The 18,453-nt window shown below is 43.5% G+C and overlaps 1 protein-coding gene across 1 annotated transcript in view; it reads left to right on the top strand.

The window, feature by feature from the left end:
• The window catches only part of LOC145394033 (protein turtle homolog B-like), a 354,094-nt gene that overhangs the window by 187,256 nt on the left and 148,385 nt on the right, over positions 1-18,453 (top strand). The window contains exon 3 of the mRNA XM_080268003.1: positions 10,382-10,596. Within this exon, the coding sequence (XP_080124129.1) occupies positions 10,382-10,596 (215 nt within the window). The remainder of the gene's footprint in view (positions 1-10,381; positions 10,597-18,453) is intronic.

Here is an 18,453-nt window from a genome sequence, read left to right as displayed (position 1 = left end):
CTACCTATCTATCTGTATATATATCTACCTATCAATCTGTCTCTGTCTGTCTCTTTCTCTGTCCATATATGTATATTTGTATGTATGTATGGACGTATGTATGCATGTATGAATGACTAAGTATATATTAATGCATGTATATCTATGTATCTATGTACGCATTTTTAATCGTTCACCTATCCGACAATTTATCTATCTATCTATTTATGTAGCTACCATGCTACCTAGCTTTCTATGGCATCTGTCTTTCTCTCATTCTGTTTATTTCTGTCCATCTAGCTATCTATTTCTCTATGTCTCTGTCATCAGTCTATCTGTCCACGTCTATTTATCTCTATCTATCTATCTACCTGGTTCCTGAATGCCCCTTAATTCATTTTCACTCGAATCTTGCCTACCCTGTGTGTCTGGGCTGAGCCTCTCCCTCTCTGTCTCTCTGTTTCTCAATTACTCTCTCTCTCTCTCTCTCTCTCTCTCTCTCTCTCTCTCTCTCTCAGCCGTCTATTATCTTGCACCTTTCACTTCTGCGTACTTTTTCGTCTGTCTCTCCGTCTCTCCCTCTGTCAATATTTCAACTAATTTTTTTACCAAGTCAAGCACTTTTCCCTTCCGTCCCGCTCCGTCTGTCGCTTCCATATCTCTTCCTGTCTCTCTGTCTTTCTATCTGTCTATTTTTGTCTCTTTGTATGTTTGTCTGTCTGTTCTGCCAACTCTCTATGCGTATCTTCTTTACCCCTTTTTCAATCTGTCTCTGTGTCCAGTTTTTTTGTCTGTCTACACGCCTGTTTCCGTATGTTCGTCTCTCTGTCCGTCTGTCTCTCGTCCTTCTGTTTGTTATTCGGTCTATACACTCGTTTTTCTGTCCGTCTGTCTGTCTGTTTTCCCACCTATCTATCTACCTCTCTATCCGGTTTATCTATCTGTCTATCAGCCTTATTCTGTTTGTTTATGCTCGCACTCTCGATCTTTCTTTCCGTCTATACTGTACATCTGTCAGTCTGTCTGCCCGTCTTTCTCTGGTCGTCTATCTGTCTGTCTATGTTCCGTTCGTCCATCTTTCTGTCCGTCGATTGTTGCTTGCCAGTGTCTTTGTTTTTCTTTCTTTGTCTCTATCTATCTGTCTGTCTGTCTGTCTGTGTATCCGTTCGTCTGTCAGTCTGTTTAAAGACAACAACAGTCTTCTACTCCTTCCGTATTTCTGTCCCATCCTTACTGTCACTAACCTTCCATCATTTCTGTCTATCGCGTCTATTTACATATCTTTGTGTCCGTCTGTCACCCATATCTCACAGCATAACCTCTCTCTCTCTCTCTCTCTCTCTCTCTCTCTCTCTCTCTCTCTCCCACTTATTCTGCATCACAGTTCTCTTGTTCTTATCTCTACATATTAATCTTTTTGTTTCATAGTTTCGCGTCCTGCTTCATCTCGTTTCTCACTCTTCACTTCTTAGTTTCTCCTTTATTCTCCTTTTCCAATTCCCTGGTTATCAGTCATCAAAATTACTTCGCTTTTATTTTAATTTCACAGCTTCCAATCTTCCTTCATATTAACTAAATTTCTTATCAATTTCTCAGTTCCTTCATATCCATCTTTTTGCTACCTCCGCTTTTCCATCTCACAGTTTTTTTTTTTTTTTTAGTTTCCCCACTTTTTCTGTTTCCTGTTTTTCTTTTCTATTTCGCCTTCATCCCAGTTCACCAATTTCTCTGCCTCCATTTCTAAATTCTCTGTCATTCATTCTTTTCTAATTCCTTCCCAATTTCCAGTGCTATAGTAACTTTTTTGTTTTTATTCCTCTCTTCCCTGGCTATTCTGTAGTCTGTACTGTTATGATTTTTTTCTCTCAATCGCCCCAGTTTCCTGAATCATTTACTTTATTCCTCTTTAATGCCAGTTTTATTCCCGATTCTGTATTTTCTTGTTTCTTTTCTTCTCTTTATCCAGCATTTCCATATTCAGTGCTACTCTCTCTCTCTCTCTCTCTCATTTATTTCTCCGTTTTTTCATACCCTTCGTTTGTCTATAAATCCCACCCATCATTTTCCTACCTCTATCCTCTCACTTTAGTCTCTCAAGTTCCCCTTTCCTCCACTTCAGATCTTCCCTCCCTTTCTTGTACATTTATTCTTTTTATTATACATCCAGAGTTTGTCTATTTTCCCATCTTTTATCTTCCATTTCATTTTTCCCATTCGTCCTTTTCATTCTCTTTTGCTCCCAATTTATTTCCAATTTTCCCTCAATTCACTGCCCTCTTTCTCCTTCACTCCACTGTTTTTCCCATTAAATTTCCTTCTTTCTCTAATTTCACCTATCTCTTTTTTTTTTTCTCCCATTTCAATTCTCTTTTTGTTCCATTTCATTTCCAACTTTATCAATTTCTATTTTCATCATGTCATACTCTTACCCACTTCAGGTCTCTCTTTCCCCCACTTCAGGTCTCTCTTTCCCCCCACTTCAGGTCTCTCTCTCCCCCACTTCAGGTCTCTCTTTCCCCCCACTTCAGTCCTCTTCCTCCCAGTACAGTTCCCTCTTTAACTTTCCACGTTTATTTATTTTTCTCTCCCACCCAGCTTCCCTGTGTTCCTCCCCTTTTCCCTCAACCACCCCTTCCTAATCCTCTAAAACCCCCCAGTCCCTCCCTGTCATCCCATCCTCTACCTCCCTAATCCCCCTCTCTCCACACTTCCTCTCCATTACCATACTCCCATTACCACCTCCTAAACACCCATTACACTCCTCGTTACCCATATCCTTCCCATTGCTGTCTGCCTACCCATTGCCTATTAAAACTGTGCCATACACTGTTCCCATATACCTCGCCATTATTATCTTAGAAACAATTACATCAGAATCATTCTCTACGAACTAGAATGCTATGATGTGTGCTTAGACTTTGTTCACGCTGCCGCCAAGAGATTTTATTCAGCTTAGGGTAGATCTCTCGTGGTGTATGGGACTTAAGAACAGTTTGCCATACGGTACACATATGTAAATCATACACCTCAGAACACCGTCGCAACCCCACGTTTTGGTTATGTCTTCTGCATCATACGTACCCTTTATTTCCAGTTACAGACGAGAAACAAAACACATATTATGGTAATTATTAGATTAGTGCGTCTAGCAGTGCGCTCGGCTAAAAGAGGCCTAGTAAACTTGAAAACAAGAGAAAAACACCAGGATCATGGAACTACTTACAATAATGTTATATCTTCATCGTTCCTTAAGGGCCATATATACGGAATATCTCATCTCTCATCTCATCAGCCGTGTGAGTGTCCACTGCAGGACCGGCCTATCCCGACCGAAGTGGGGACGATACAGCCAATGTATCTCTACCAAGTGGCTTAGGCTGTCTGGAGGAGATTGTATGTAGGGTGAGAAGTGCTTGTAAGTGAGATTGTAGTGTTGGAGTGGCTTTGGATGTGGTTGTAGTCTATGAACCAAGTGTAATCGGCTCGCGCAAGCCGACTGGGTGCAAACATACTTTATAGTATGCGACACTGGTTCAACCATAGCACCCCTTATGTCCGCCAAGCAGTACGTGGCCAGAAGAACGCTCCCAAAGTTCATTACCCTGGCGGGGACCAAACCCTCGTTCTTCAGTGTACGAAAACGCACACTTTACCACTGTACCACAGAGGCTTCATATACGGAATATATATATATATATATATATATATATATATATATATATATATATATATATATATATATATATATATATATATATATGACTGTAAAGTCCCACTAGTTTTAACACTTGGTTCAACCCTTTTTCCTCTCTTTCCCTAATTTCCCTAGACACACGTATATGCTCTTCCGAATCCCCCCATATCTCTCCCTCCTGTCAGCTATGCTTTCTCCCTGCCACACCTTTGTTCTCTAAATGCCTGTGCAGCTTGTGCCTTGCTTCTCCAAACCGCCCCCCCCCCACACACACACACATACCCACCCACCCCACACACACACACCACACACATATCCCTTCCTTCCCCCTCCACACCCTAGCCCCATCCCCTTCCCTCTCCTTCAAGCCACCCAACCCGCCTTGTAGAACGACTATGTAAATTCTCTGTCAACTTTTAATCCCCCCGAGAGAGACATTCACGAGCCAGTAAAAGTTTCTGGATTCTCCCTGAACCCAGTTTACGAGCTCTGATCCTACTGCCGGCGCTCCTGATCCTCCTGCTACTGCGGCTGTTACTGATGCTTACCAAGGGTGTATTGTTATGGCCGTATTGTTCCATGTGTATTCGTATATATTCTACCATTTTTTCCAAAACTATAGCTAATGTCTTAAATGATATCACCTGTAACTAACTGTAAAACTTTTGGAGTACTTCATGCTGGACTCCTAAGGTTACTAACAATACCTGATAGTTGTAAAAATAAAATCCCTAAAATAATCCTTGGCATAATAGGTTAATGTAAATAGACTTTAAACTGTTGAGCGATATGGTCACTTCTAAGCTGAAGAAAATCATGTGGCCGCCTACTAAATATGTACGAGTAAACAGAAGACTTTACTCACGGATTAAGCCCCCAAGGGCCTATTATATATATATATATATATATATATATATATATATATATATATATATATATATATATATATATATATATATATATATATATATACAGTATATATATATATATTTTAGTGTTAAACGAAATCTTCAAGCTTTAATCAGAATAAAGTACCAGATTTCTTCCAGCACCGTGATTGAGTTAGAGAGATTATTTCAACACTTTGGTGATGTATGGCTTCTGTCTGCTACACACACACACACACACACACACACACACACACACACACACACACACAAACTGCAGTCAACTCAGAAGGGAGGGGGGGGGAGAAGGGGGACGGAGAGGGCAAATGGCACCTTTACGATCTTGTAAATATCAGGAATGCGATATCAAGACAGGAGCCGTATCTTAATTTAATCCAGATACAAATTTTATGAACACAGTATCGAAACAAGACCTTGATTCATCCTTACGATACTTAAGTCACATTACTTGGGCTATCATCAGAATGCCAATGTTAACAGAGTACTCTATTTCCAAAAATTATGTGGCTCCCCCTATTAAAACCTCCCCCTCTCAAGTACGCGTAGATCTCACCCTTCCTTCTCCCTTACTAAAAATCCTAAACTCACTTTCAGCAGCATAAACTGATTCCTATTCTTGTGTGCGGAATAATTACCCCATTTTTTCTTGATTTTTCTTAATTTAGCGTAAGCTGAAAGTAGTAGAAATAGTTACCTTGCCTCTTTTAGTAACACCATTTGTTTTATAATTTTTTTCACCCCTCGATGCACAAAAAAATACCTGCAAAATAATTGTATGCGAGAGATCAATGTCTTAGTGACTGGCGACATGATCGACAGAGTGATGATATAATTGAACAAACTGCTCGAGTGTATGAGACTATTATGAGTGACTGGCTGACTAACTGATGATGACTGGCTGACTAACTGATGAAGAAACTGACTGACTATGATGACACGGAATAACTATTAACAGACTGACTTTCTAACTGATGAATAACTTGATCACTGTGATGGAATGGAATAACACATGACTGCCTAACAGATGAACACCATGACTAAGAGATGAAATGACAGTTTAAGAGACTGTGATAAAATGAGACAACACTTTGACGGCCTGACTGAGTGACTGATGAACCAACCAACATTACCTCAACAAAGATATATTATACTAAGCAGCTGATTAACCAAACGACTGAATGAGAAGCAAATTAAACCGCCTGACTGAAATCCACAAACTGACTAAAACTAAACTGACGGAACAATTACCACCCTGCTGACCTGGCCAACAGGGTCATCAAGTGCGCAGTCAATCCCAAATCACCACAAATTGCTCCAGGATTATACCAATTTTCTCTGCGTCTTCCACTTGAATGGTGAGCCTGGAGGAACTAAACGAATATATATATATATATATATATATATATATATATATATATATATATATATATATATATATATATATATATATCTTTCCTCTCTACCTATAGTACTTTACTCTCTCTCTCTCTCTCTCTCTGTCTCTGTCTACCTGTATTACTTTACTCTGTCTGTCTGTCTCTCTCTCTCTGGTCTCTCCTTTTCTGTCATCACAGGTCATTTCTTTCTTCACCTCCTGCATTACTCTTCTCTCTCTAGTATTTTTCCTTCCGTGTTTCATATTTTTTGGCCATATCATCTCCCACTCTCCTCTTTTTCTCTTGGTTCTCTCATACCGCTTGTTTCATGTCCCCATATATTGCAATCCCTCTTCTCTTTCCAATCTTCCTCCAACCATATTTTTCCTTTTTCACCTCCACCATTTCCCATCTTTTCTCAATTCCCTTCACAAACCTTCTTTCATTTTCTCCTCTACTATATTCCTCTTCTCTTATATCCCTCTTCTCTTTCCAGTCATTCATTTGTCATTTTCACTTCGTTTTAAATTTACGTCTTTCCTCCTTTTCGTTTTCTCTTCCTCATCCATTTATCTCGTCATCTATTATATTCCTCTTCTCTCCTCTCACATATATCCCTGTTCCACCTTACTGCATCCTCCTCTTTGCCAAGCCTTCTAATCTTCTCTCTTCATAATTTCTTTTTACACCTGTAGTATATGTCTGCCTATTTTCCCTTTTTCCTCTCACCCTTCCCATGCCCCTTCTCCTTACATTTCCCCATCTGTCGTATTCCACTTCTGTCTCTCCATTCCCTAAATCCCTTTCTGATTGTCCGTCCCAACCCTGTCCATCCCAACCCTAATAACCAATACTCATTCCTTCACCCCCTCTCTCAACCGATTCATGGTTCCCCCTTTCCTTCTTCCTCCTTCCCTCTTATTTCTCCTCTCTTTCTCACTTCGCCTCTTCCTCCTCTTTCCTTCCACCCTCTTTTTCCTTTCTTCTTTCCTTCCCAAAACTCATTTCATCACACCTTCTATCCATCACGATTATGTCTCCCTCATTTTTCCTTTCTTCGCTTTTTCCTTTCCTTCCTCATTCCCTTTCCTATCTTTTCTTCCCGCACCCCTTCCCTTCCTTCCCTCTACTCTTTTCCTACCTCCTCTTTCCTTTCCCCTTTTTTCTCCCCTCCTCTCATCTCTTCTTTCCTTACTTTCTCCTATCGTTTTCTTCCGGCTTCTTCCCGACACACATTCCTTTTACCTTCCTTTATCTTTACCGTTTCATGTCTTTCCCTTTCCTTCTTCCTCCGTATATTCCTTCTTCTTCATCCACCCTCCCCTTCTTTTTTTTTCCTATATATTCTTTCTTCATGTCTTTACCCTATCCTACAGAGCTTACCAATAATCTTTCCCTTTTTCCCTCTACCGTACATTTCCTTTTTCTATCGTCTCATTCCTTATCTTTACACTTCTTTCCTTTCCTTCCCTTTCCCTTGGCCCTTCATTTTCCTTCCTCCTCTTTCTTTCCTTTCCTTTATCGTCTCCTCATTCACGATGCTCCTTCCTTCCTCCTTCTGTCTAGCAGTTCATGTCCAGGTCCTTCCTACTTTCCTTTCCTTTCTCTTCAATGCCCCTTACCTTTTCATCGTTCTTCGTGGTAAATAAAACACACCTTATAATGGTGATATTATTTTTTTTCTCGAGTAACAACATTTCGCTTCGCTGAGCCTGACCAATGGCTTTACAAAACTCAGTAAAGCGAAACGTTGCTACTCATCAAAAACCTCTACCTCTTAAGGTGTGTTTTCTTGTCATTTTCGTTGACTTATCTGCCTCTTTCGTCTTCTTTCCTTCCTTTCCCTTCTCCTCCTGTTTCCTACTTTCCTTCGTCTTTCCCCTTCCTTTCCCTTCTCCTATCGTTTCCTTCCTTTCTCTCCCGCTCCTTCCATTTCCTCTCTTATCTCTTCCCCCACCCCCCCACCTTTCCTCTGATCCCCCCCTGTCCGTTTTTGTTCCGTCTCTCCCGTCTCTTCCCTTTCCTCTCCGTTCTGCTCCTTCACTCTCCATCCTTATATACTCCTTCCCTTTCTTTCCTTTTCCGTCTCCTTCGTCTTCTGCCCCTGTTTCTCTCCATTCTCCCTCTGCTTCATCAGACACTTCTTTCAAAACAGTTTCTCATTAATTTGCAATCGATATCATTCCTTCCCACTTTCCAGACTGATTTTCTCTCATTCTATATTCACGTATATCTTCTTCCTTTTCTCCTTTGCTGTCTGTCTGTCCATCTTTTTAGCTGTCTGTCTGCATGTCAGCGTGTCAGTCTCTTTCATTCTTTTTCTTTCACCAGCTATTCTATTACGCTATTTCGTTGTAATCGTAAAGGAAACTTAATAGAATCCCTTGAAATAAATTACCCTATTTTCCCTGCTCTCTGTCCCCTTGTTAATGGTAACAGACAAAGTTAGGGGATATTAGGAGAACCTCAGAGGCTTCAGATGTTTACTACGTTCTCCCCAGCAGGATTTAGTCAATCGGAATAAAAGTTTTTCCCTCTCGTTCCTATAAAGCTTCCTCGTCCGTTTGTCTATCCTGCATGATCTCCCCCTTCACGATTTCTCTCGGGTCTCGCCTGGACGATTTAGTGGGTGGGGGGTACTGTTCTGATTCGCCAGATGAAGTTTATACCTTAATACGAATGTCACGCTTCTTGTAACTTCTTGTAAGGTGTTTTGATAGACAGTGAATTTCTTTTGAGGAGATGGCAAAAGAGAATAATGCTTAGGAGCGCCCAAACAAAAAAGAAAGCACTCTCACTCTCTCTCTCAGTCACAGTTCCTTCTCTCTTTCCCTCTCTTCCTTCACCACTGCTCTTCCCCCCCCCCAATCCCCCCCTTCCGAGAATCTATTCTTCCCCTCTCTTTCCCCTCTAAAGCAAATTTCCTGTCTCGCCAATGTTCTCCGTCCCCTCAAAAAAAAAAAAGAAAAAAAGAAAAAAAATGCCTGAGGAAAAGAAAAATCCATAGTATATCTCACCGCTCTCCTCCTCCTCCTCCTCCTCCTCCTCCGCTGCAAAATCCAAGCTTCTCTCTCTCTCTCTTCTCTCTTTCGGTTCCCTCACCCCTATGAAAAAACCTCACCCCACACCCCTTTAACATAACCTCAACCCTTATCCTTTTGACATAACCTCTCCTTTTTTAAATAACTTCTCCCTTTTCACATAATCTCTCCCTTCATCCCTTTGACATACCCTATTCTTCATCCTAGTGACAAGCCGCATCCCAACCTTTATAATATATCCCTATAACCCTTTCTTCTCCTCTCACTCCTTCAGACACAACCTTCCCCCTTTCCATAATCCCTCCCTACAACACAGCCCCTTTCCTCCATCACTCTCTAAGGTATAACTTTCGAGTTTCTCTTCCGTATCAAAATTTTCTTTCGATATCGTTTTTTTTTTTTTTTAATCCCTTCCCTTCCCTCCTTTAAAAGGTAGTAACTTCTCCCCTCCCTCCCTCTGTCTGTCTCATATTAATATTATATATATATATATATATATATATATATGAAACGTTTCCCCTCTCTCCCCTCTCCAATAAGCTCCCACTTCCCCTCGCAGAACACACCCATCTCGGTTCCCCTCGTCCATCCATCCATCCCTCACAATGGATTTCACTCCAGACATTCAGCCCACACATACCTCTCCACCTCCACATCTATACACCATTTCACTGTAAAATGAGAACTTTTGTGTGTTTTATTTGGCAAACCAGTACTGAGTGTGTCCAGCTTGGAAGAATCTATCGCCAGCAGGGAAAAAAAAAATTGATATTCGTCAGTGTTGGGTACGAAGATGTCTGTGTCTTACTCCAGATGATTCAGTTCATCCCAGATAACTATTCAGCTCTCAAAGGTTAATACTGCTCCGTAATAGCTACACTAGACTGAATATATAAAAACAACAACAGAGACATAACAGATAAGCACCAACAAAATCCTGAACACAAACACACCTATCAAAAAGAGTAAATTTGTATCATCTCAGGAACACAAACTGAAGATTTTATTAAAGATTTATTTACTCTTACTCTTTAACTCTATACAAGGTCTTTTTGGTCTGTATATCTAGGTAACTGTGTAACTATAGCTCTTCCCCCCCCCCTCTCTCTCTCTCTCTCTCTCTCTCTTCAAGGCTCTCCTTGTCTAAGTCACATTCCCTGTTTTCTTCCCCTAATGCTCTTACTCTCTCAGACTAGCTTTCTTTTCCCTTTTATCCTCTCAGCTCTCTCTCTCTCTCTCTCTCTCTATCCATCTATCTATCTACCTAATTATCTAACTATCTATCTCTGCGTCTGTCTGTCTGTCTGTCTGTCTGTCTGTCTGTCTCTCTCTCTCTCTCTCTCTCTCTCTCTCTCCACTAACTCCTTTCTCCTCTCTCCCCAGCTACGACGCACGCTCAGGTAACTTCTGGCGTGAGGGGAACTCCAAGGTACGGGATGCCAGGTACGAGGGACGTGTCTCTCTCAACCTGACCCACCCCCAGCACGTGCACCTCAACCTCCAGCACGTCTCCCTCAAGGACCGAGGAGACTTCACGTGCAGGGTGGATTTCCTCAGCTCCCCCTCCCTCACCTCCATAGTCAAGCTGCACGTGTATGGTGAGTTTTTGTTTGGTTTTGTTGTGGAGAGTTTGGGTCCGTTTTTTCGAGATTTACCGCTCTCACCCCCCTTTTTTTTTTTCAACCTGACGAAGATGGTGAGTTTTTTGTTCATGGATGTGTGAGTCGGTAAGTTACAGCACATCCTTTTTGTAATCTAAAGATCCCTACTTCGTTTCAGCTCGCGTGTATAATGTCTTTCGATTTGTGAACGTGTTTTGCGAAGTACAGTGGTTTTCCTGACATGACGAAGAATGTGAGTTTTTGGTGGTATATGTGTTAGAGTAGCTGTTCCCAAACTTTTCTTTTCTTTTCTTTTTTTTTTCGTTCTGTGGCCCCCTCATGAAAAATGACAATAACATCTGCGACCCTATTGGACTTAATACAGTATCATTTGTGGCCTCAATCTACAGCTTCATTTAAAAATCAAACAAAACATCATTCGAATGAGAATGAGACTGTAGCAACTAGAATCTTCAGAAGCAAAGACTCAGTGTTTCTACACACAGTTGAAAAGCACTCAGAAAGTGGACTGAAAAGTTACTGGCGCCGTTAAAACTGTATTTTTGCCGGCGCGCCGAGTATCAGTGGTTGAGACACTAAAAGGGTATAAAAAGAATCATCTTCCTCATGAAATCGATTATACATTTTCTTTCTGATGGGTAATAAGTCTGGAAAAAAAAAAAAAAAAAAAAAAAAAACACAGAAAGCTAGACGAGACTAAACTAAGCACCCAGGCAGCCAGTCTGCTGATACGAGGGTAGCGTTCTATTCTTACGTCAAACTCCGTCAGGTTCTTCACGAGTGCTTATGGAAAATTTGTCGCTTCTGAGTCTGAGGAAGTGACCGTGCTTCGTATGCTAACACGGAGTTGAAGTTTATGGCACGGTGCTTTGATCTCGCTCGGGGCATTAACTGTATATATGTACGACAATAATTAAGACTGAAATTATATTAGTGTTTGGTTCTTAGTAGATCAAGAGACAAAAATTATGAAACTACACCCGCTCTCCTGTGTCCTAACTAAGCAGGGAGTTAAGTCGACAGGAAGGTTCTTTGATCTTTTCCCTGATATGAATTAGTTTAGAGAAGGAGGTTCCCTGTGAAGTCAGGATCAAGGTCTAACGTAAACTTCTCGAAACTCTGACGCTAGAAGGGACCTGTTAACCCACTCACGGTCGGGACAACTCTAGTCTTCTATCTCAGCTACCGTCAGACAGTTTTATTTGGCTGAGAGTAAGTTAATCCTCATACTCGGAATTGCACTACTATGTTATTTGTTCAGCTGAGAAAAAGTAAATTAAAGGACGCTGAATGCACTGACATGGAGCTGGAAAGTGTGCATCAGAGTTCTTTGATCTTTCCCCAGGGTTGCATTAGGTGAGAGAGACAAGGTTCCTGATAAAGTTAGGGGCAATGTCTCCCCTACACTTCCTCGAAACTGTCTCTACATTTAGGCACGGCATTTCAATTCTCCCGTGGACAGGACTGCTCTTTTATATTACCCAAGCTGAAGGCGGACATTTATTTTTCAACTCAGAGTGTCATAGCAAACTTGAGAGTGTGTTAATACTAATATAATTAACCCTCTCATGGTGGAGACTAGTATTCAATTCCAACAAATGCCGAATGATAGTAAGTCACACCACCCTGAGCGTGTTGACAGGGTGCTGGAGAGTGTACATCGTGGCTCTTTGATCTTTCCTCAGACATGAATTTGATCAAAGAGAGATGGTTCCCGGAAAAGTCAGGATCATGTCTCCCCTACACTTTCCCGAGAATGTGGTTCCTGTTCTATGTGGATTTGGAGATTTTAAGCTAACTAAAGAAGGTTTTATTCAGCTTAAGAGATTTTTCAGTGAGGAGATTCAGATGTTCAGATGCACAGCGCAAAGTAACTCCCGTTCAACATTAGGCCAAGTTTCTTTTTCTTTTCTTTCTTTCTTTTTGTGGTACCTGGTCTATTGCTTTACGAGACAGAAGCAAATATTCTTAAGGAAATTTCAATGTTAAGTGCATAATTTTGAACCTGTGTGACGTATGTGCAAAGTTCCAGAATTCTATCTCATTCTTCACACACACACACACACACACACACACACACACACACACACACACACACACACACACACACACACACACACACACACACACACACACACACACGCAGCAGTTTATCAATCATTTATGTTTCTTCTTCTTACGTGTGGATTATTACAGTACATCCTCCCCTCCTCTTTGACTAATGATATTCTCTTTTCCTCTTTTTACTCTCCTTATCGCCCCCTGTCTTCATTTTTCCTCCCTCTCCTCTCACTCTCACTTGATCAATTATTCACTTACGGTAAATGAGTTTTATCTGATTCATCGTTATTTACTCTCTCTCTCTCTCTCTCTCTCTCTCTCTCTCTCTCATATGACCTCGCACTCACCTTTCTCTTAATCTAGGTCATTCGTCTTGATCTTTAATTGTATTTCTTTCACATTAAGTTAATCGTCATTTCTGTTTCTCCCACGCCCACTCACTGAATATCATCAAATTCTCTCTCTCTCTCTCTCTCTCTCTCTCTCTCTCTCCCTCTCCCTCTCTCACAACCCCACTAAGCATGGGCCTCACCCCAAGTCGTTAATCTATTCTCTCCATTAGTGTTAATTAGAGCGAGCATCCTTGAGCCTAGCAAATATTGTCTCTCTCTCTCTCTCTCTCTCTCCTGCACCTTCCACCTTCTCATACATGTCTCTCCCTCTTTTCCATCTTCCCTTCCTTCATCAGTCCAACTACCTTCCTCCCTCTTTCTTTGCCTTCATTCATAAAGACCCCATCCAAGACAGGAAGTGACGAAACTGTACACACACTTTTAAATATATATGAAAGAATGAAAGATTAGAGCAAGAAAACTGAAATATTAATGAAAGACGAAACAGACAAACGGTGTAATGTAAATATTCTTCCGGACTCCCTCCCTCTCACTCTTACTTCTCTCCCTCTCTTTCCCTTTCTGTTTCCCTCTCCCCCTCCTCCTCCTCTTTCCCTTCCCCCCTTCAGTCTTTCCCTCCTTCTTTTACCTTACTCTACCGTCCCCCCTTTCCCTCTCAATCACCTTCCTCTTTCCTTCCTGCTCCTATCTCGCCTTTCCTCTTCCATCCTCACGCCATCCTTCCTTCCTCCTTTCCTTCCCTCCCAACTTCCTCTCTTTCCCTTATCTTAAACTCCCATCTTTTCTCACTACCTTTTACGTCCTTCTCCCCCCTCTCCCATCCCTGTCTTCCATCTCTTCCTCTCTTTCCTTGATCCATTCCATTACCCCCTCCCCTGCTTCCCGTTCCTTCCCTCCCTCCCTCTCTCTTTCCATCTCTTTATCCTATTACGTTCTTATCTTTCTCTTAACCCATTCCCCCCCTTCTCTCTCTCTCTCTCTCTCTCTCACCTCACACACTCACTTACTCTGTCTGTCTGTCTCTCTCTCTCACCTCTCCAGCTCCCCTCCCTATCAGCCCCTTCTTCTCTTTCACCTTCCCACCCCTTTTCTCTCCTCCCTTTCCATGCGTTCTCTCTCTCCCTCCTTCCCTCCTCCCCTATCCCTCCGTCAGCTTCAACTCGGCTAATATTTAAACGAGCCGTGGGAGCGTAAAATGAGATCATTCGGCTTTTTTCTTCTATTAGGCGCTGATGATCTGGGAGCCTCCGCCCGATTTTGACGAGGGGGGGAGGGGAGGAGGGAATTTGGAGGGGGGGGAAGAGAGAAGAGGGGGGGATGGAGGAAAAAAAAAGAGGAGGTTGGGAAGGGTACGAGAATGCTAGGAGTGGGAGAGGAAGGGAGGAATGAATGGCAGGGAGTTAAAAAGGCGAGGAGCAGAGGGAGGAACGAGGTGAGGGATTAAATAGGAGAGGCTGGGGGAGAGAAAGGGAGGAGAGAGAGGGTGAAGAAGGGGAGGTGAGAAGAAAAGGGGTGGGTAAAGGAGTGAAGGTGGGAGAAAAGGGGGTGGGTGAGGGAGGGGAGGAGCTAGGATGAGGGAGAACGGGGAAGGGGAAGAAAGGAGAGTGATGAGAAAGGAGGACTGTGAGGGAGGGAGGGTATGAAAGAAAGGATGGGAAGAACAAAAAGAGGAGGACGACAGAAAAGGAATAAAAGAAGGAGAGAATGAAAGTACTGAGGAAGGAAGGAGGAAGAAGGAATGAGACAGAAACAGGGTGGACGGCATGACGGAGGAGGGAAAAAAAGGTCTTTGAAAGAGAAGGGGAGAGGGAGAAGAGAAAAAAGGGGAAGAGAGAGAGAGAGGGAGCAGGAGAGAGGAAGGAAGGAGAAGTGGACATAAAGGAGAGGTAGAAAGAGAAAAAGACACATAGGGGGAAGGGAACGAGGAGAGGAAGGACAGAAGAAGGAGGGAAAAAGGCGGAAGTGGAGAAATAAAACAGAAAACGGGGGTAGAAACCAAGAATATGAAAAATAATGAATATGGAGAAAATAAAGAGGTGACAGCAAAGGAAGGAAAAAAAAATAATAAAAAAATAAGATAACATGATGTATACAGGAAACAGATACGAGGCGAAAAAAGACCTGTAACAGAGAGAGAAAGACCTATAATGAAGGCAATTACCACGTGCCAGTATTGGAAACAGGAAGGCTCTCTCACGCCCCCCACTTCCCCCGGCACACGCCTGGCGGGACACGAAAGAAAAAAAAATAACACGACTGACAGAGAGACAAGATAGGGATTTTTACCATAAGGCAGAAGAGAGAGAGAGAGAGAGAGAGAGAGAGAGATCCACAAAAACTAAAGAAACGCTAAACGAAAGGAAAAAGAATTAGTGACAGAGAGACATATGGAAGTAGAAAGAGAGTGAGTGTGAAAGTGAGAGTGAGCGAGGGAATGGCTAAAGGGGATTGTGAGGTATTAGAGAAATTGGTGCGAGAGAGAGGGAACGAGGGGATCGATTGAATAAAGGGACAGATAAGGGTGAGAGAGAGAGAGAGAGAGAGAGAGAGAGAGAGAGAGAGAGAGAGAAGGGAGGAAGGGGACAGAGGTAAAGAGGAGAAATAGGGAAAGAGAGAGAGACGAGCATGAAAATAAAAAAGAGCAAGATGAGAGAAGGAAAGTAAGGTAAAGAGAGAAGGAAAACAGAAGGAAAGGAAGGAAAATATAAAAATGGATCGGACACATAATAACATAAGGAGACCCACATACCAAGTTCCGTAGTTGTGCTGATGGATGAACAGGGACACGAGAAAAACAAACTGCATCTACCAGTTTGACCGGCACAGGAATTGATCTCGGGTTCTTCCACTTACGAGCCGGATGTGCTAACCAATGTATCACCACCTCTCTACCCCGAAGCCAAATTTCACGCGTCTCAGGCTATTCCACACCCAGACCGAAGCAGATTTCGAGACAATGGGGCGGGGTTCGGAGAGACCTGAGACTGGGTAGGTGGCAGCGGTGGGATTGGGAGTTTGCTCTATGTGGGACTGGGAGGGATTCATAGTGGGATTAAGAAAGGGGCTTCTGTGGGATTGGGAGGGGGTCTCTGTGGGATTGGGAGGGGGGTCTTTGTGCGATTGGGAGGGATTCTTACAGGGATTAGGAGAGCGTGTCAGTGGGATTAGGAGGGGTATCAGTAGGATTAGGATGGGATCTTTGTGGGTTTAGGGGAAGGGATACAGTTGGATTAGGGAAAGGGCTGAAGTGGGATTAGGAAGGTGGTAAATGGGATTAGGGGGAGTACCAGTAGGATTAAGAAAGGGCCTTAACGGGATTAGGGGTGTTGTGGGATTAAGTGTGAACCTAATTGGGATTAAGGGAGGGTTGTAGTAGGATTAGGGATTGGGAGATTAGGGATTAGAAGATTGGGAGATGCAGTGGTATTATTTTTTTTTTTATGGGATGCAGGTAGTGAAAGGATCTAGAGAAGTGTTGTTTGGGATTATAATGAGTGGGAGTGTGAGAGTGGCAGAGGGAGGGAGGCACTGCAGAGATCAGGAAAGGGGATGTAGCTGGGATTAGGGGAGGGATGGCGTGGGAAAAGGGGATTAGGGGAGGGATGGAGTGGGGAAAGGGGAGGGGTTCAGTTGGATTACGACGAGGGGAAGCGTAGGAGTAGAGGGCGGGGGGGAAGAGGTACTGAAAGGATTGCAGGGGACTGTAGTGTGATTAGGAGACGTGAGAGTGTGGGATTGGGAGGGATGGAGACACAGAAGGGGAGGGAGGGAGGGGAAGCCATGCGAGAACAGAGGAATTAGGAGCCTCGTTAGTGGTATATTGACGGCTACAGCGGGGAGGAGGGAGATGGGGAGGAGAGGTGGGGAAGGGAATTGTGAGAGAAGAAGGAGAGAGGAGGGAGGGAGAGGGAAGTGTACAGTGACAGAGTTGGAGCGAGAGGGAAATGAGAGAAGGACAGATAAGGGAAAAGAAGAGAGAGGGATGAAGAAGTGGGGAAGAGGAGAAAGGGAAGGAGAGTGGGGAAGAGGAGAGAGAGAGAGAGAGAATGGGGGGGAGGACAGGGATGGGGAAGAAGGAGAAGGTAGAGGTAGAAAGAATGGACAGACAGCGGAAAAAGATGAGAGAGAGAGAGAAAGAGAGAGAGAGAGAGAGAGAGAGAGAGAGAGAGAGAGAGAGAGAGAGAAGACAGACAGCATAGCAAATGTCTGTCATGGCAGAGTCTAATTTGTCAGAGGTAATTATCCCCTCCCCCCTTCTCTCTCTCTCTCTCTCATCCAATTTATCTTCCCTACCCTTGTTCCCTCGCATATTTCTGTTTTTTCCTCGTAATCTCACTCCGTCCCGCTTTACCCTTCTTTCCTTCTCTGATATTTCCTATTTTCATTCTCTCTCTCTCTCTCTCTCTAAATCGGGTGTCGCAGTATGCAGATAGAGGTGCCATTCCTTACCAGCAAACTCGGCTCCCCTTGTGTGAACTGGGCCGAAACGGTGAGTAGGTGTGTGTGTGTGTGTGTGTGTGTGTGTGTGTGTGTGTGTGTGTGTGTGTGTGTGTGTGTGTGTGAGGGGGAGAAGGGAGGGGGGGGATAGAAGTGGTGTATGCGTGAATCGAAGTGCAAGAGAATCGGGTTAAATTGAAAATAGCTAACGTGTCTTTTAGATTACAGAGGGAGCTGAAATGGAAAATGGGGGGTAGGGGGGCGTTTAGATGGGGGGGGTGGAGGTAAGGGAAGACACGTGGGAAGGAGTGGCGGAGAGACAGAGGAGAGGAGACGAGAGGAAAGAGAGAGAGAGAGAGAGAGGCGGGAAGGGGAAGGGATGACAAGCTAAGGAGGGAGGGAGAGAGGGGGACGAAGGAAATGGAGAAGGTACAGCTAGGTCAAGAAGAGAGAGAGAGGAAGAACGGATGGGGTAGGCGAGAGGGGAGGATGGGGATATAGCTAGGCAGAAGGGAGAAAAAGGAGGGAAAGGAAGCGGGTGGACCGGAGGAGAAGGCAGGAAAGAGAAGAGGAGGGAGGGGGAGCAGGAGTGGAGTAGGGGGAGGGATACTGACGGGAGGGGATTTGGGGAGGAATGGGATTAGCCTGGAAATGGTAAAATGGAGTGACTGAATCGGGATGGAGGGATATGAGTTTGCTGGGAGGCAGAGAGGGGAGGTGGACTGATGGAGGGGGATTCAGGGGGAGGGGTACTGAGTGGGACTGAGAGAGAGGGACTGATGGAGTAGGAGGTGGATTGATGGACAGGGATTCAGGCAAAGGGAGGGGTACCGAGGGACTGAGGCAGATGAGGAGGAATAATGGTGAGGGATTCAGAGAGGGAGAGGTATTGAAGGGGAATGAGGCAGAGGGAGGGGGATTGTTAGAGATGAATTCAGACGAAGGGAGGGGTACTGAGCGAGACTGAGAAAGACGGAACAGG

Source organism: Coenobita brevimanus, chromosome 26, assembly GCF_032717465.1.
Source record: "Coenobita brevimanus isolate Jiangsu-jjx chromosome 26, ASM3271746v2, whole genome shotgun sequence".
Lineage (NCBI taxonomy): Eukaryota > Metazoa > Arthropoda > Malacostraca > Decapoda > Coenobitidae > Coenobita > Coenobita brevimanus.
This window is presented reverse-complemented; position numbering and strand designations above follow the sequence as displayed.